This window comes from Lolium perenne, chromosome 4 (genome assembly GCF_019359855.2).
Source record: "Lolium perenne isolate Kyuss_39 chromosome 4, Kyuss_2.0, whole genome shotgun sequence".
In the NCBI taxonomy this organism is placed as follows: Eukaryota; Viridiplantae; Streptophyta; class Magnoliopsida; order Poales; family Poaceae; genus Lolium; species Lolium perenne.
In genome coordinates, this window is record NC_067247.2 from 85,918,286 (window position 1) to 85,937,724 (window position 19,439).

The following is a 19,439-nucleotide window of genomic DNA, read 5'->3' on the forward strand; positions in this document are numbered from 1 at the left end:
TAACCACCCATTTACGCAGTGGCGTTTGATGTAATCAAAGTACCCTTCCGGCATAAGTGATTTATATGGTCTCATGGTCGAAAGGACTAGGTAACTATGTATCGAAAGCTTATAGCAAATGAACTTAATGACGTGATCTTATGCTACACCTTAATTGGGTGTGTCCATTACATCATTCACATAATGACATAACCTTGTTATTAATAACATCCAATGTTCATGATCACGAAACTATGATCATCTATTAATCAACAAGCTAGTTATACAAGAGGCTTACTAGGGACTCCTTGTTGTTCACATAACACACATGTATCAATGTTTCGGTTAATACAATTATAGCATGGTATGTAAACATTATCATAAACACAAAGATATATTATAATAACCATTTTATTATTGCCTCTTGGGCATATCTCCAACAAACAAGCCCTACAACTTTATGCATATTAACATCATTATACACCCACGGAATAAAAACCACAAGATGAATGTTTTGACCTATCTATAAAAGAGACACCGGTAAAACCTCCAAACTCGAATACGCAATAGAAGATGCATATGGATTCCGTTTTCGATGAACTTGAGCTTGTTATGAAGCTAGCAACAAGCTCAAGAACCTCACACAGAGAAACACCAAGAATAAATAGGGATATGCAAAGGATTGAGCTCCCTAAGACAATGTGATCAAGTTACCCAACCGAAAGCCCCTCTTGATAGTGCGGCTATCTATCCTATAACCCGGTCTCCCAACAACCACCTTGAGACCGGTAAAAGGAAAACCTAGCAAGGCCTTACCTTTGCCTTGAGATCTTGATGATAACTCTTCAAGATCCACTCAAGCCGGAATGCCTCACTTGATCATTGTTGCTTTGTGAAGACTCACACATGCTCCCCCATACACCATGATGGGAAAGCTCCATTGATGCACATCTTCACATGTCCATTATCACCAAATGGACGACAAGGCTTCAAGCATATGATCATTTTAAGATGCTCATCTTGAACTTGCCCAACTCAACCTTGATGATGATCACCACTTGATCTCATCCTCTCATGAGCTATATTAAATCTCACTTTTGATGCACGCCCATGAAAAGATACCTAACCCACATAGACAACACAAAGACACACATATGATGGGTTAGTTCATAAAGCATAATTTACAAAGCTTACCATACCACATGACTTCATGTGACATATTCTTATGCTTCATGTGTTGACCAATTAGTCAACCATAGCTCAACTCATGAGACTATCATGACACCGAATTAGAGCCATATCCTGCACTCAAGATCATAATCACTCATTGGTTAAAACATAAGCTAGAGCATGGCTAATATTGAGTTCCACATAAGAACTCCATCTTCATTTCTTCTTCTTGATCATATCACATATATGTCTTCAAATCGATGATCTTGATGCCAATACTCAAGGTATATGTTTGTGTTGACCTTAGAGCTCTATTGACTATAGTCTTCGGTTGATGTTGTGTAAGTTGGATTTGGTATTCCACGGTTGTTCAATAAATTATCATCTTTAAATCGTCCAAAAATCCAACCATCTATATGTTTGGTGGATTAGTTGTACTTGTACCTCTAGCATATCGGAAATTAAACCTCAAGTTTAAGGTTGTGTACGGTGGATTGTTCTTCGAAAGGGAGACAACACACGTTGTCAGTGATGAGACGTTTGTGTTGACCTTGGAGCTTTGTTGACTCTATTCTTTGGTTGATGTTGTGTAAGTTGGATTTGGTATTCCTTGGTTGTTTCATAAATTATCATCCTTAAATCATGTGTGTTCAATTACCAAGGGTACACAAGGCATCTTCTGAGGCAATGGCGGAGCTGCATGGTGTATGTGATGTCAATTGACATCACAAAAGAATGATGAACACCGTGATTATAACTATGAATACATTGGTTTTGACCCTAAAAGTACCAGGTATTGACCTCACTAATATAATCTATCACTTGCCGGCATTTGACATCACCAACTCCTAACTCTAGCTTCGACGCTGTTCTTAGGGACTCGCCTCACACAAAAGCCTTTGAGGACCTCAAGTTTAAGGGGTTTTCAACAATTTCCCCTTCAAAAGATCATCACTGTACGTAATCTCTATGAGTCTTAATGAAAATGAAGCACTTATGCCTGTTTTTAAAAAAAAGGCTACATATGAAAAAAAATAAACAGTGCAACTTTAGACGTACTATACATTCCTAGACACAATGATGCACATAATTTTATTTATAGAATCATTATTAACTACAGTACTATACATTGTTGACTGCCTAGATCAACAATGTAATCTTTTGACTATAAATGCAAATTTCATGTTAGGCCGGGCGCAAAATACAATTTGCTCGAAACCAAACTGGTTATATCTTAGCATTGCGGCAAGCCAAAGCCTGCCTGACAAGCTGGGCGCACAACTCCAACGGCCCAGATTGCCTCCCCCCTACAATCCAACGGCCTCCACTCCCCTCACCACCTCAGCAGCCACCGCCGCGGCCGAAACCCAGATCTCCCCGTTTCCGGAGATCTAAAGCACCTTCCTCCTCCCCACCCATCGCCATTCTCTCCCTCCGCCCGCCCCTCCCAGATCCACCGACGCCTCTCCCCCGCTCCGCCCCTCTCCGCGGCCAGGGGCCAGGCGCCGCCGCCGAGCTGCCGGGGCGATGCTGACCAAGTTCGAGACCAAGAGCAACCGGGTCAAGGGCCTCAGCTTCCACCCGCGGCGGCCATGGATCCTCGCCAGCCTCCACAGCGGGGTCATCCAGATGTGGGACTACCGCATGGGCACCCTCCTCGACCGCTTCGACGAGCACGACGGGCCCGTCCGCGGCGTCCACTTCCACGCCACCCAGCCGCTCTTCGTCTCCGGAGGTAACTGCCTGCCTGCTGCTAGATCCCGCTCGGCCTCGATCGCTTTCCTGCGTGCTTTGCCTTACCATTTGCGTGTATGTTGCTGTGCGCCTGGGCCCCGATCCTTCCCTGGATTGGAGACAGCGTGCGCGAGTTTCGTGCGAGACCATTAGGTCTTTCTGTGTGATCTGTCGACGCTGTTAGATCGCGCTTGATGTGTAGTGGTTGGTGAAGAATCGTAGTAGTTGGTAGGATGGGTTGGTCGGATCTGGTGTTTGCTTTATGATATATATACAGTATGCTTATAAACAAATGTTTCTGTGAATTGTTTAGTTAGATCCTCCAGGTGCCATTTGGTTGATAGTATTTGTGACTGCTATCCCCAAGGTTTTGCAGCTAGTTTGAAATTGGATGTAGTGAAATGAGCCAATGCATGCTTATTAGCATGAAAAATAACCATGATGGGATTGTGTGACTGATGACGCTGATGTGCACTATGGTGCATCTTATAGTCTGACTACTGGCTTAGCAGTGACTCAGTAAGCCATAGTTGGAACTTCTTGCGATTTCTAATAAGATTATTGTTTCCGTGATGCAATGCAGGCGACGATTACAAGATCAAGGTGTGGAATTACAAGACGCACCGCTGCTTGTTCACGCTTACTGGCCACCTCGACTACATCCGTACCGTGCAGTTCCACCACGAGTACCCGTGGATCGTAAGTGCCAGCGATGACCAGACGATCCGGATCTGGAACTGGCAATCGCGCACTTGCGTGGCTGTGCTGACCGGGCATAACCACTATGTCATGTGCGCGTCTTTCCACCCCAAGGAGGACCTGGTTGTGTCGGCGTCGCTAGATCAGACTGTTCGTGTCTGGGATATTGGTGCTCTGAGGAAGAAGACGGTGTCACCTGCTGATGACATCATGCGTCTCACTCAGATGAACACTGATCTGTTTGGGGGTGTTGATGCGGTTGTCAAGTATGTCTTGGAAGGCCATGACCGTGGTGTCAACTGGGCCTCATTTCATCCCACTCTGCCGCTCATTGTTTCTGGGGCAGATGATCGGCAAGTGAAGCTGTGGAGAATGAATGGTGACAATTCAATCACTTCCCCAACCTTTTCATGTTTGTTTTATACTTCTATTATGTTTTCTGTATCTGAACGATAACCTGCATACTTCTGTACATATTTTTATATTCTTCCATATATCAACGTTTAAAGAAATACTTCTACAGACTAGCTTTTAACAGTAACTCCTCAGTCTATATAAGATAATCTGAAGTATTTTCTCAGTTGTAATCAAAATTAGCTGAATGCAATAAAACATCTTTCGCAGTTATCAAATTACAATTTGTTGAATGCTAAAGGGGTACATGAGTATAACAATTGAAAGGTCCAGTATACCACTCTTCATATTGGTAGAACTGAACAAATAGTAATAAAAAAAATCATGAAATTGGCCTCTCTTTGTTGAACTGTTAATAGCTGAATGGAATGGAAATATCCACTGAAGGTCCAGCATAGCAATAATTTTTGCTACCTATTAGTAGAATTCTACAAACAATAAAATAATCTGTGATGTGATGTTTATCGGCAGATACCAAGGCTTGGGAAGTCGATACTCTGAGGGGGCACATGAATAATGTGTCCTGTGTGATGTTCCATGCGAAGCAAGACATCATTGTGTCCAACTCAGAAGACAAAAGCATTCGCATCTGGGATGCCACAAAGCGCACTGGTATTCAGACATTTAGGCGGGAACATGACCGTTTCTGGATTCTTGCTGCTCACCCTGAAATGAATCTTCTTGCTGCTGGGCATGACAGTGGCATGATTGTGTTCAAATTAGAGAGGGAACGTCCAGCTTTCAGCGTCAGTGCTGATACTGTATTCTATGTGAAGGACAGATTCCTCCGTTTCTTTGAGTACTCCACCCAGAAGGAAGTTCAGGTGGCTCCAATAAGAAGACCAGGCTCAGTCAGCTTGAACCAGTCACCCAGGACACTATCTTACAGTCCAACAGAAAATGCTGTGTTGGTATGCTCAGATGTGGATGGGGGCTCATATGATCTCTACATCGTTCCTAAGGATTCTACTGGCAGTTTGCAAGATGCAAAGAAGGGAGCTGGTGGTTCAGCTGTTTTTGTGGCACGGAATAGGTTTGCTGTCCTTGAGAAGAGTAGCAATCAAGTTTTGGTGAAGAATCTTAAGAATGAAATTGTGAAGAAAAGTCCTCTTCCTATAGCGACTGATGCAATTTATTATGCTGGGACTGGTAATTTGTTGTGCAAAGCTGAAGACCGTGTGACCATCTTTGATCTACAGCAAAGGCTAGTTCTTGGTGAACTCCAGGCAGCTGGTGTCAAGTATGTTGTTTGGTCCACTGACATGGAGTCTGTTGCATTGCTGAGCAAGCATGCAGTAGTTATAGCTAGCAAGAAGCTTGTCCATCGTTCCACACTGCATGAAACCATTCGTGTGAAAAGTGGTGCATGGGATGAGAATGGTGTGTTCGTTTACTCTACACTGAACCATATCAAATACTGTCTTCCCAATGGAGACAGCGGGATCATAAAAACCCTTGATGTTCCTATTTACATAACGAGGGTTATTGGGAACAACATTTTCTGTCTGGATCGTGATGGAAAGAACAAACTGATAACAGTGGATGCTTCAGAATACATTTTCAAGCTCGCCCTTTTCCGGAAACGTTATGATCATGTTATGAGTATGATTAAGAGCTCACAGCTGTGTGGACAGGCAGTAATTTCATATTTACAACAGAAAGGGTTTCCAGAAGTTGCTCTCCACTTTGTGAAAGATGAGAAGACAAGATTTAATCTAGCTCTTGAGAGTGGTAACATCCAAATTGCAGTTGCTTCTGCAAAAGAGATTGATGACAAAGATCACTGGTACAGGCTGGGAATTGAGGCCCTGAGACAGGGGAATGTTGGTATTGTGGAATATGCATACCAGCGGACAAAGAATTTTGAGAGGCTTGCTTTTCTGTATCTCATTACTGGTTTCATGGATAAGGTGGGCTTCATGTGCAAAATTGCTGGACAGAATAACAATTTGATGGGTCAGTTCCACAATGCATTGTATCTTGGGGATGCTAGGAAGCGAGCTGAGATCCTGGAGAATGCTGGGCAGCTACCTCTTGCCTATGCTACTGCTGCCACTCATGGGCTCAGTGAAATTGCTGATAGGCTTGCTGCTGAATTGGGTGAGAATGTTCCTTCTCTACCTGCAGGAAAATCTCGCTCACTTTTGATTCCCCCTGCACCTCTCATATCCAGTGTTGATTGGCCATTGCTCCGTGTGATGCGTGGTACTTTTGAGGTTGGATTGGATGCTACTGGGAGAGCAGAGGTTGAGGAAGATGATGAAGCTGTTATTCCTGACTGGGATGATGAGGACTTGAATATTGTGGATGCAAGTGATGCAGTGGCAAATGATGATGGTTTTAATGCTGAGGAGGGCGAAGCAAATGAGGAGGATGGCGAGGATGGTGGCTGGGATCTTGAAGATCTGGAATTACCACCTGAAGCAGATACACCAAAAGCTGCAGGAAATACTCGCTCCACCGTGTTTGTTGCTCCTACACCAGGCATGCCTGTCAGCCAAATTTGGACTCAGAAATCTTCTCTTGCTGGCGAGCATGCAGCAGCAGGAAACTTTGACACTGCCATGAGGTTGCTTAGCCGCCAGTTGGGTATCAAGAACTTTGCTCCCCTGAAGTCCTTGTTTCTTGATCTCCATATGGGCAGTCATTCATATCTTCGTGCACTTGCAACTGCTCCCGTTGTACCAATTGCTGTTGAGAAAGGTTGGAGCGAGTCTTCAAGTCCTAATGTGAGGGGGCCTCCTGCCCTAGTTTTCTCCTTCTCACAAATGGAAGACAGACTCAAGGCAGCCTACAAAGCCACAACTGAGGGAAAGTTCCCAGAAGCGCTGAGGCAATTCCTCAGCATCTTGCATACCATCCCTCTTATTGTGGTGGACTCACGAAGAGAAGTTGATGAAGTGAAGGAGCTGATCGAGATAGTGAGGGAGTATGTTCTTGGTTTAAGAATGGAACTCAAGAGAAAGGAATTGAAAGACAATGTCAACCGGCAACAGGAATTGGCAGCCTACTTCACTAACTGCAAGCTTCAGAGGGTTCACATGAGACTTGTGCTCTCAAACGCCATGGCTCTGTGCTACAAGCAGAAGAACTTCGCGACCGCAGAGCATTTCGCGAGGCTGCTTCTTGAGAACAGCCCCAACGAGGTCCAAGCGAAGAAGGCTCGGCAGGTGCAGCAGCAGTGCAGCGGCAAGCGAGACAGCGCTGAGCTGAACTACGACTACAGAAATCCATTCGTGGTATGCGGTTCTACATACGTCCCCATCTACCGTGGCCAGAAGGATATTTCCTGCCCATACTGTGCATCCCGGTTTGTTCCTTCAGTTGAAGGGCAGCTTTGTACCATATGCGAGCTGGCCGTGGTCGGCGCGGACGCCTCAGGCCTCCTGTGCTCCCCTACACAGCAGAGATGAAACGGAACTAGTTAGAGCTCCCCTATATTCTTCCTAGTCTCGTAAAGTTCTGTCTTATATATTACCAGGAGGTTTACTGATTGTAAGGAATAAGTATTATACATGGTTTTGTTGAGTTTTCTTGTCTTTTATCTCTCTCTCCATATCCCCCTTTTTTGTTTGCCTAGAGGATGCTGTTACACCTGTTAATGCTTAAAGGAATGTTGATCGACTCATGCAAATCTTTGCCCATCCATTCATCTATCCGAGTTTGGTTTCTCCGTGAAATTATTTGTTGATGTGTTATATCCATCGTGAAGGTTGAGATAACTGGATATAATAAGCCTATGGCTTAAACCTTTTCACTAGGAGATGCATGATCTGTGAACAATACATAGAAGCTGTGCTAATATATATATGTATCTATTAATATAGATGTATGTAGACGTATTTAGTTTTACATACATCTATACATCTATATTAGACAAGTAATATGAATCGGAAGAGTAGTTTGTAGATAGTTTTTTCCAAGATTGATGACGGTTCAGATAGTTCTTCCAAGAAAAATAATGGTGCAAACAAAGAGCTACTCCGCAGCGTAAACTAAGAGCATCTCTAGCCGTCTTCCCGGAAAGGCCTTCATGACGCCTTTTTTTTTTATCTCGGATGGAGGAAAACGGCCGAGTTGCGCCTCCAGATCGTCGTTTTCGTCCGGATTTGAGCTTTCATTCATCTAGGGAGCCCAGGTTATCCTCGGCCCCGGGGAGCGCTCGAGGAGTCCGGATGAAACGAAAGCGCGGGAAACACCGAGAAAACTTCCCGAGCGGCTGGTGGCTCCGACTTATCGGCGAGAAAGGCCGATCGTCGTCCTCATCGCATCGTCTTCCGCGCGCTGTAAAAGTATGCCGCCGGTCAGTCTTCGCCGGACGCGTAGCTTCCACGCGGCGAGTTAATGCCGTCGCCTCGGTTTCACGCGCGTCGCCCTCTATTTATCGCGGAACTATCGCGTCTGGCATTATTCACCACGCCGTCTCCCTATTCACCTCTCTTCCCCAATCTCATCGAGCGAGAGCTAGCGATCAATGGCGAACGACGGCGCAGCGAACAACGGCTTCGGCCACCGCTCTCTCCACCAATGGGAGGGGAGGCTCCTGCACGCGGCGGGCTACCCCGCGCCGCCCGACTTCCACGCGCCCGGAGGCTGGCGACTGAGCACGAGCGGCATCCTGATCCCACCGCCGCCGATCGGTCGCGCCGCCCTCGAAGCGGAGGAGAGGTTCTTCCCCGACAACTACGAGGCATGGACGGAGTTCTTCCGGCGAAGGTACGAGTGAGAACTCGCCGCGTACGATGGCCCTCCTCCTCCTCCCGCTAGAAACAATGCCGCAGGCCGCCGCCGCTGGTGGAGCACGCTTGGCCGCACCCTCAAGAACGTGCTCGCGCACATCGAGGGTGGCAATTCCCCCGTTCTGGGGATGCCACCGCCGGTGGCGCCTACCGTGTCGCGCCGGCACGGTAGCTCCTGGACGCCGCGAAGGATGGCGCCCTCTCCACCGCCGACCAGAGGGCGCAGCAGCAGCGGCCTCGTCATCCGCGACCAGCCGTCGTCTCCCTCGCGTGGCCGCAAGAGGAAGACCTCGAAGAAGGAGGCCGCAACCGCCGTCGCGTCCCAGGTCGCCGAGGAGGAGGCCAAGCGTGCCGAGGATGCCGCGGTGGCGGATGCGATAGCCAGGTCGCTCAACGACCTCGTCCCCGCCGACAACGCGCTCCCCATGGACGTCGCGCTCGACTGGTGCAGGCGGGACTGGGAGCGGCAGGAGGCGGAGTAGCAGCGGCGTCTGCTGGACTTGGCTGCCGCGCGGCAACACGCCGTCCGCGCCGCCGCACTGACCACCGCGCCGACCATCGCGCTCAAGCCCGTGCCGCTCATCAAGCTCGAGGAGAGCAGCGACAACGAGCTCTACCGGCCGACGCCGCCACGCGACGACCCTGATGCTGGATCAAGCCGTTGGTACGAGGCGCCGCCGGCAACTCGAGCGACGACGATGACGGCGATGACTACACGGCCTTCTACCGCTATTTCGGCATGTAGAAGGCCGTTATTAAATCTAGTTTTTTTCCCTATCGTCGAATTCAAATATATTATGAATTTAGCCTATATATGTGCGAACTTGCCTATATATGTTAAATATCTTTAAATTTCGCCTATGTTTGAATGAATTTTGTCTTATTTTGTCTGAATTCGCCGTTATTTGTCAAAAAAATCATCCATCTTAGGCTCGCCGCTGGAAAAATGGGCCTCCTCAGACTAAAAATTACATCCATCCGGCGCTAAATAGCACCGGATTTCGGCCTGGGAACCCAAGGGCTGAAGATGCTCTAAGAGAACTCTTTCGCCCCAGTTTAGTTTTCGTTGGAACATTCAGTCCACGTTTTTTCTCGGGGATAATTCAGTCCACTTTAGTTGTTGGCTAATCTGTAGTTTGTACTGGAGCTAAGATTAGCGCAGTTAACGAGACGGCCCGATAGTGGACTTCCATTTCCACAGTACCGGCCCATGAGAAGAGCGAGCCGTACGCAGCTGTGTTCTCCTTCTCCGGTTGTTGAGTTTCTTTTGTCCCACCTCGGTTGGCGAGTGCGGCGGCACACATGAGGCTGGGTATAAAATGGGAAGGTGGGCGCACGTTAGAAGTTATCTTTGCGCTTGGGGCAATGACGCAGCTAGTGAGGTTATACCGAGGCGCCTCAATTGCTGGTTGAAAACTATTTCCAAACCCCCTCTTTGGCCCTCCGGGGCCACTAAGAATTTCTAAAAGGGCTCCCTCTCTTCGGGGAGGGTAAAGCCCTACAATTCATAAACATAAACTTTTTCATCTATAATTTACAATGAAACTTTGACCGATCACAGAGGAGGCTACTCAGAAAATATTTATAAGCTAAAACCAAACTGGAGCATCTTCATTCAAATGCTCTTCAGGCTTGTTGCAAATGAAAAGTGGTTTGTGATGAACCCACCTCTGTCTCAAGAAACGGGAAAGAAAAAACTGAAACTACCAAAGCCGTGGCAAGAAAGGTGCGGTGGCTGCTACATTGTCGAGTTGGGTGGCCTAGTTGGGTGGCCTTGCAGGTCATCGAGATTCCAGAAGGAAAATGCTTTGTATCAGTCGGAGGCTCCAACGATCGCTGCCTCCGGGTCGCGCGACGTCCGCTTCCCTCCATCGCTTGGTCCTCGTGAAGCCACGTCACCAGCAGTTGGAAAGACAGATTTGGCTGGGACCCACTGTATCGTTTCTCTTTCCCGAATCATCTTCTTCCCCAATTTCTCACGGGGATCTCTGCCCCAGGCACATCCGTCGGCCCTCCTCTCCCGGTGATTATTGACGCCGCCGCATGCACCACTCCCTCCTCCTCTCTGGTGATCACTGGCGCGCCGCCCCCTAGTCCTCGTCGTCGGCCGCCTCCCCGGAGCTCCCTCTCCCTCGCCTCACCCCATGTCGAGCTCCACCTCCTCGGCGCGCGACCACCGCCTCCCTAGCAGCTCTAGCCCCCACGCCGCCCCCATCATTGAGCTCCCCCTCGCCGAGACCCTCCTCGCCTGAGCGAGACCGTCGCCTCCCTGACCTCCTCCACCGGCCACGTCGCCGGCCGGCCATCCCTACCGAGCGCCACTAGCCGATACTCACGGTGGTGTTGCTACGTGCCCTGCAGGGGTCGCTGTCGACCTTCACTGTGCCGCTGTGTGCCCCGAGGGGTGCGCCTCTGACCTCCACCGCGCGGGCCACGACCAATCTGGAGATCCACCGCAACTATGCCATGCAGCACCTCCTCCACCAAATCGGAATCGTGGCCGTCGGAGGTGCCGACAAGCGAGATCATGCACTACTGCAAGTGGGGAGAAGCGATTCTCCGAGGGGCATGCCGCAATGCTACAAATGAATCTCAGTGTTGCTACATGGGGTGTGCGGCGGTGCTACGACGGAACACTGTCGGTATTACGAGGGAATCCGACGGTGCTGCATAGGAACTCCGACTATGCTACAACGGGTGTATGGGGGTGCTACCGTGCTACCATCATTGAGGCGATGATGCTGCAATAGATTGGTGACGTTGCTACAAATGAAGAGACTGAGTGCTACCAACGAAGAGCCCGGGTGTAAGGGTGTCAAGTGGGATCCCACTTTTGTCCCACTTGTAGTATAATTTAACTTTTCTAGTATAAATTTTGACATCAAAATTTGAACTACAAAGTACAAAATGACATCCCACCGGGATCCCACCTTGATACCCTACCCGGGTGGTACCATCGATTAACGTTGGTGCTACAAGGAGCAAGCCGTTATGTCGCAAGGGTCTCACCGGAGACCTCGTAAAAAAAGTAGTTGTGATGCTACAATATTATAAATTTTTTGCTTCAATTGTTTTTCGGTTTTGCTACCTTAGTATAATTGTTTTGCTGCAAGGTCTCCGGCGAGGTCCCGGCGAGTCTCCGACGAAGTCTCCGGCGAGTTTGGATTTTGCTACAGTAGCACAAAACTTTTGCTACAATGTCTCCGGCGAGGTCTCCGGCGAAGTCTCCAGCGAGCTCCTCGTGTCTTTTTCTTTTTTTAGGCGAATCGTTTTTGTGCTTCAATGAAGCAAAAGCGGAATATTTTTTCCTGCGATGAAGCATCATCAGGATTTTGGCTGAAAGTGGACAGGTGTCGACCAGGGAAGCAGGAGGCTAGAATTTTTTAGGCGAATCGTTTTTGTGCTTCAATGAAGCAAAAGCGGGATATTTTTTTGCTGCGATGAAGCATCGTCAGGATTTTGGCTGAAAGTGGACACGTGTCGATCAGGGAAGCAGGAGGCTGGAAGGAGTTTATCCTCCGGAGGATTCTCAGCAGTGTCCATTCCAGAATCCAGACAGTGGGTGATCTTCATCAGATGGTCGGGCACGAGGAACAGTGTCCTAGATGGATATGCAAGTTCTTTTAGCTTGTTCCGAGAATTGAATTCTTTATGGTTCTTCTCCTTGTACGTAGCCCTGATTGCTCATGTTCTGTGGCTTCAGACTGTTTTTTTTTTTTGACAATCAATACCACATATATTTATAATAATAAATAGTACACGGTAGAGATACATGAGCTGACTTCAACGACTACAAAATAAAGTCTAAAAGATACTAACAATTCTTCGAGGTCTTCAAATTCTTTCTTCTTCCAGAACACAATCTTGTACTCTTCCAAAGGCAGCCAAACATAGATAACAAACCATAGACCTGTAAATACCGACGAAGGTTCTCAGACTGTTGATCGTTCTGAACTGGAAAATTGGTGGAAAAAACACAAACGCATCTGTCCAGTTCCCGGCGAGGTTCCGAAGACATCGAGGCGTGACGAAATGTGCCAGCAGATGAATGATCTCGCCTGTGGGATACGTTCATCCTATCGACACAAGGTCAAAGAAGACCTGCCAACTTCACCACTGAGGCGCCAGAATAAGGTGTCAAGGTGGGATCCCACCGAAATTTTACTTATAGCGTATATTTTATCTTTTCTAGTTTCAATTCTAGTGTAAAAATTTACACTAGATAAACCAAAATACATTATCGTCATCGTCGTCAAGTGAGATGAGATCTCACTTGACACCGAGAGTCCAGAAGTGTCTGTCATCATCGTCATCCTCAAAGGTGAGCATGGACGATGTTCAGGCTGGAACAGATCCGAGAAGCAAAGTTAGAGAAGCTACAATATCCAAACTTTCCTTCTTTCAATCCATATCATTAAGGCTAAAATAGCTCAAATTAGTTTGCAAAGTACAAATCCACAACATGCATTTACATTAGTCACATATAAACAAAATTATGGTGTAATAAAATCAATTTTAGATTATTTATATGCACACTTATCATGCACAATAATTAACCAGTAAATAACCTGCTAACAGTCCCTATTTTGCTTCTTCATTCTACACTAGGCTGATACTGTAGCAAGGTGACTTCCGGGATATTCATTTCGGCTCATGGGTACATATGAGCTTACTGTATGAAAACACATTTTAAAATATCAACAAATTCTAAAATAAAATTGCGCATGTACATCTAGACATTCTATGTCTGCATACAAGTTTTCGGGAAAAAAAGAACATTTATTGTGTCCTGTGTAAAAAACCATTGTGTGACTTCCCTTCTATACATTAGAGGATCTGGCTCCGTTCAGGCTATCGTCGTTTCATGTCAGCAGAACAAGTCGTACAACTCCCAGACATAGAAGTACAGAGATTATCATTGTGTGAAGAACCAACAGCCTACGAAGCAGTTGCTGATAATTGTGAGGATAACTGTAGCTGAGGTCAGACTAAACAGTGACGAACATACATATACTGTAGCTGGGGATAACTTTTCTCTTCTTTATATAGACCATGAAAAATATCGGTTTTTCGCGAAACTTGACGAACATACATAGTGGACATGTACATGTAGAATTTTTTGTTAAAAAAATTTGACACTTGAAAATAATTTTTTTGGTAGAGGGAGCGTATGCACCTAAGAGCCGAATTGAGTTTCTAGGATTCAAAGTACATAAATCCTTTAAATCACACTAGTTACCAACCAATTTAGACAAGCAGACTAATATTCTTTTAACCAAACATGCACTGCACAATCCTCTGCTTTTTATTTGGCACATGTATCCGTGCATGCGATGGAGAAAACAACAGAGTTCAATTTAAGATAACCGATGCAGGAGGACAGCTGTGTGTGTATGAGAACATGTGAAATCTGGACTTGGCAGCATTGCTACGAGGCTTTTGCCAGATGATTCGTTTGTAAAATTCAATCTGAATATTCTCAAAGGGGCTGAAGATGCAGGTTGAGAAGCTTATGACATTTGTAAATCTTTTATACGCACATGATGGAATGATATGAAATTAAGAATGCACTAACCAATGAATATCAGGAGTATGGTGAATTGAATTGAAACACACTCTACTAGGCGGGCAGATAAGGAGAAGGCAAGCAAGTAGTCGTAGGTGTCGACGGAATCAGGCTTGCTCCGGGCGGGCAAGCAAGTTCCTTTCTTCATAAAAAAGTTATCCATATTTCCAGGTTGACCTGCATCAAACTAAAAAGGACTGGATGTAGTAGTCTACGATTTTTGAACTGGAAGAACTTAGAAGAGCACAGGTTTTTTCTAGTTTAGAACCAACTGGATGTGAAGTTTGAGAGAATGCGACCACAAATTTCAGAAGAATTTTGAAATTTTTCTTCATCTGGATGTAAAATTCTAGAGAATGGAACAACAAAACTGGAAGATAACACTAGACTAAAGAAGTTTCTCCAGAATAACAATAAACAGGAGAAAGTTAGTATCAATGAAACTAATAAATCACTAGAATCAGTAGAAAAAAACAGTCATGTTGTGCGAAAACAACAATAAAAAGATGCAAGCATAACTATCTTGGTCAAGTAGAATTATTTATTTTTAGAGATCATACTCTCTAAATTGTCCATTTATTCAGAAAACAATCTTCATCTAATTTAATACTTCTATGAAAAGCAGATAAGTAGCTGAAAATACTGCTTCCTCTGTAACAAATTATAAGACGTTTTAGATTACTAGAACAGTGTGCTAAAACGTCTTATAATTTGGTAGAGGGAGTAGCATTTAGGTGGATAGAATAAAACACATGGCTGAAGATAATGAACATGACCTATTGCCAGTCATGTGTACTAAATGATATTGCTAGCATAATTTCATCCAATCAGCAAAGCAGCATAACCTATTTATACTTACTTCATTCTACTTGACAGGGGAAGGCACAAAGCGATAATATACGAAACAATGCAAAGAGAAACGACTAGCTAGGTTACTTGCACAGATCAATGTTGATGCTTACACCTGAAACTACAGACCTTCACGTTTGCCCATATGTTGGATATTTCTGGTTCAGCATATAGGCAAACAACATGATGAAACAAAAGCAAGACACACAGACTACCATCTACCTAGAGGATCCTATCCCATATATGCATAATACTCCAGTATTACTTCAGGTCTTGCATTACATACTCTCATACTTCCTCTTGTTGTCCTTCTGATTGGACGCAACCTTGGCAATGATCTCCTTCAAAATAGAGGGATAGGTCGTAACTATAAGCTCCCAGCCATCAGTTTCCATTACCTTTTCCAAGCACTTGGGAGATTGGACTTGGATAAACGTCAAGCACCCATCCTTCAATCCGTGGCAGTTGTGTCGCTCAGCTAGAGCTAGAGTGCAGGCCACAGAGCTCACACCTATGAGGTTGAACAACTTCTTTTCACATAAGAACTTGAGCTGCTGGATATCATATCTGTCTGACGCTACAAACAAGTCCTGCAGCCACGTAACAAGCTTTGCTACTTCCTCTTCTTGTCCTTGGACAGCTTGTGCTTTGTTCTCCTCCATCTGAGGAAACGAGTCTGAGTAGATGAAGCTAAGCATAGCCGCAAACACTTTTGCATCCATGTCTTTGATCTATATGGCACTGGACGTGATACCCTGTGCCATGGGGCCAAAGAACTGTGCCCTGAAAACTTTAGATCGGGCTGCAAGCACACACCGGTGTGCAAGGAACGTCTCACCACTGACCTCAAATGTCACATCACAACCCACCTTATCTTGAAGTAGAATTTTGAAATGTTGGCCTATGCCAGACAGGGTGCCAACGGCATCCTGCTGTGTGCTGAGATCATTGCAGACCATGATGTCAATCCGGATGGTGAAACAATCAGCCTTTAGATGAGCTGACCGTTCAAGGGCATCTCTTTTCATAAACTTCGAGGAGCCCCAACAATAACCTTTGACGGGGAAGATGTATGATTTAATTGCAAAAAATTCCTTTGGCTTTTGCTTCTCAACCTGATCGACGAAGCTAAACATGAACTTGGCCTTCACAGCCTCTTCAACATCGTCATCGACAAGGCAAAGACCGAGAGAAATGAAGTCGGCACAACTTGGCTGCTCGCCATTTGGGTGGTATTTGATGCACCATTTATGTCCTCCTACCATGAAATGCCCAGACAAGATGCTCTTGCCGTTGGGCACCTCTTGTACGGTGCACAAGTAGTCTTTGACCACAAGCAGGTGGTACCCACTGTCCATGCCGGCATCGATGGCCGTCGTGGTGCAGTGCTTTCCGTTGGTGACAACGGAGAGACCGGCGAATGATGACATGACGAAAGCTGTGATTCGACCCAAAGTCCTGTCACCACTCACATTCCAAATTCTGGAGCTGAGATGGGTGAGCTGAGGCTGGGGGCAAACCTGGTCACCTCCCGCTGCTTGAGATGACGCTCCACTCGCTGGTAACTTCTGTGCTCTCCTAAGAAAATCCCGTCAATATTTGTTTAATACAGTAGTACTCCTTACTACAAATCAGCTAAGAGGGGACATACAAATCACAACAGTTGCGAAAAGTCATATTGGATCCTGGCCACCAGTGCTCTTGCCAGATTAAAAAATTCGAAAATTATATTTATATGTTTAAAAAAATTATGTAACAAAATTCTAAAAGTACCTAATGATGTACCCCACTAACCTACAAAATCTCAATTTCAAATGTTTTGTTTTTTGACCTATACAAAAATGACAAAATCTGTTTTATTTTTGTAGATTTGAATCACTATACTCAGATCTATGCATTGTTATTTTTGTGCAGCCTAAAATACACATTATTTTCAGTTGAAAATTTACACGATTGTGGGATACAATACCGGCTACATCATGATTTATTTTCAGATTTTTATGAAGCTTAGAAATATGATTTTTAATTTACTTTTCGAAGTGAGATCACTGGTGCTCATGTGCACCAAATCTCTGTCCCAACAGTTGGGTATATACAAATCAGCTAATAGGGAACATACAACAAATATTACAGTGGCATATATCAGTGATTAGGTCGGCAGCTCACCGGGGGGGAGAGCGGTGGAGCTCCTGGCTGGTGCTCGGCTGGAGGGCGTGCTTGGGCTGTAGAAGGCGTGCTCGGATTTGGAGAAGCTCGTAGGGCGGGAGGAGGTGGAACTCCGGGCTGGAGGCGGCGTCGGACTCGATACAGAGCAGCCGCGGCGAGCAATCTCTTTGCAGAGGAGTCCGCCTGGAGAAGACGGAGAACAGTCCAGGCGGCAGGGCTCTTGCGGCTGGTGCCGGCGGAATGCAGCGAGGGAGGCGGAGGCGGCGGCGGCGGCGGCGGGTCGCTGTATGCGGGTAATTGTTTCCCAATTTCTAACTCGTGCCTGGGCTCGTTCTAGCGTTACAGAGTGCCCACCTCTTGCGCCCGTTCGATAGCAATTGTGTGGCTTGATCAGATCGGGTAACAAGGACCACACAACTAACCGGCTAAGCCCTTCCAGAACTCCCGATTCCTTTCTCACACTCTTATCCGCTCGTCTCTCGTCTCCCCCAACAAAACAGGATGGTTCCTCTCGCTTTTCCTCTCGCCGGTGACGCTGCTCGGTCGCCGCTGCGGCGATATGGCTGTCGCTAGCCACCTCCGCCGCCTCCCACCTGTCGATGTGACTCTCCTGAAATCATCTCGATTGAAACCCCCAATTACTACGGGGTCACGGGGAGGAGCTCGGCGGCAGATCGGCAGGGGCGGCGCCACCATACGGCGCTGCAGGCCTTGTCTCCATGGGCATCGCCGGAAAGGGCCTTGCCCCCACCACCTGTCGCTGCGCCCCCGTCTCCATGTCGCGCCGTCGGGAGGACGCCCATCTCCACCGCGCGCTGCAGCCGCCAGGAAGGTCCTCGCCCCCACCGCGCCGCTGGGCCCTCTCTGCCATGGTCCATCGAGCGCTGTTGGGCCCCGCCAACGGATCGACTCCTCTTCATCTCAACTCCGGCACCTCCCTGGCACCTCTAATTCTACATCCTGTAATACCAATGGATGTAACAATAGTAGGTCCCCTCTATTTCAGCTGGTATTTTTCTGGAACTGGGATGTACATTTTGATCTTTTTATACATCTAGAATAATGGCAGTGGTGGATGTATTTTTTTTTTCGTTTTTCTACATCTAGGATCTTTTTTCCCTTCTTTTCTACATCTATAATCTTTGAATATAATAGGTTCTTCCATATCTGGCTGTAATAATAGTAGGTTCTCCCAAGATTTAGATGTACTTTTTCCCCCTCTTTTTTATATTCCACCGCTTTTATATTTTACAGAAAAACAAGGTGGTGTATTCTTTTGTCAGGATTTGCAGTCCACCGACGTGGCTGTAATTTTTCTACACAATAAAAGCATACGAACTTGGAATGAAGCACAAGAAAGAGAGCGCGGCGCGGAAGGAGGAAACACGGAGAAACATGACTTTTTTCTGGTTTTGGATCGTACGGAATGTCCGATTAGTTTTCTTTCTATTTTTAGGTAGGGCACTCCCTAAGACTAAATAGTGCTAGGGCACTGTGTAGCAACGCTCTAATTGTTTTTCCGTCCTTATTCTGTTTTGGACGCGCCTAGTAGCATAGCACTACGATTAGCTAGACGGCCCGATAGTGAGCTTCCATTTCCACATTACCGGCCCATGAGAACAGAGAGCCTGTGCGCAGCTGTGTGCTCCGGTTGCTGAGTTTCTTTTGTCCCACGTCGCTGGGCGCTTGGGGCGGGACAGGTGAGGCTGGGGTACAAGAAGGGGAGGTGGGCGCAGGGTAGAAGACATCTTTGCGCTTGGGGCAATAACGCAGCTAGTGAGGTTATACCGAGGCGCGTCAATTGCTGGTTGAAAACTATTTCCAAACTCCCTCTTTGGCCCTCAGGGGCCACTGAGAATTTCTGAAAGGGCTCCCTCTCTTCGGGGAGGGTAAAGCCCTGCAATTCTTAAATTCAATATTTATCACTTGCCTAAAGAAATTTGTAGAAATTCTGGCTCCCTCTCTTAAGGAATGTAGTCAAGACTTGCAAATGACTCTTCTAACGATTGGGGTTGAAGAATCTCATCCAGTTGACAACGATGCACCCTGCATCACAACTTTTGCTCTTCTGCTGATTGTGGTTGACGAACTGACGTTGTTATTGTTGTGGGCACGGTGAGCGC

General features: G+C 46.5%; 1 protein-coding gene, 2 non-coding genes and 1 pseudogene across 3 annotated transcripts; 3 read left to right on the forward strand and 1 right to left on the reverse strand.

Moving 5' to 3' along the window:
- The first annotated feature begins 2,567 nt into the window (after positions 1–2,567).
- Positions 2,568–7,630, forward strand: LOC127293188 (coatomer subunit alpha-3). Its single transcript, XM_051322761.2, has 3 exons — positions 2,568–2,884; positions 3,467–3,961; positions 4,468–7,630. Exons 1-3 carry the CDS (start codon positions 2,677–2,679, stop codon positions 7,407–7,409), a joined length of 3,645 nt encoding a protein of 1,214 aa, XP_051178721.1. The 5' UTR covers positions 2,568–2,676; the 3' UTR covers positions 7,410–7,630.
- Positions 7,631–10,082: 2,452 nt separating this feature from the next.
- LOC127297843 (U4 spliceosomal RNA) lies at positions 10,083–10,233 on the forward strand. Its single transcript, XR_007849525.1, has one exon. It is a non-coding gene; the product is annotated as a U4 spliceosomal RNA (small nuclear RNA).
- Positions 10,234–15,203: 4,970 nt separating this feature from the next.
- LOC127293189 (BTB/POZ and MATH domain-containing protein 2-like) lies at positions 15,204–17,617 on the reverse strand (annotated as a pseudogene).
- Positions 17,618–19,062: 1,445 nt separating this feature from the next.
- On the forward strand, positions 19,063–19,213 carry LOC127297842 (U4 spliceosomal RNA). The gene has a single exon (XR_007849524.1). It is a non-coding gene; the product is annotated as a U4 spliceosomal RNA (small nuclear RNA).
- Positions 19,214–19,439: the final 226 nt, after the last annotated feature.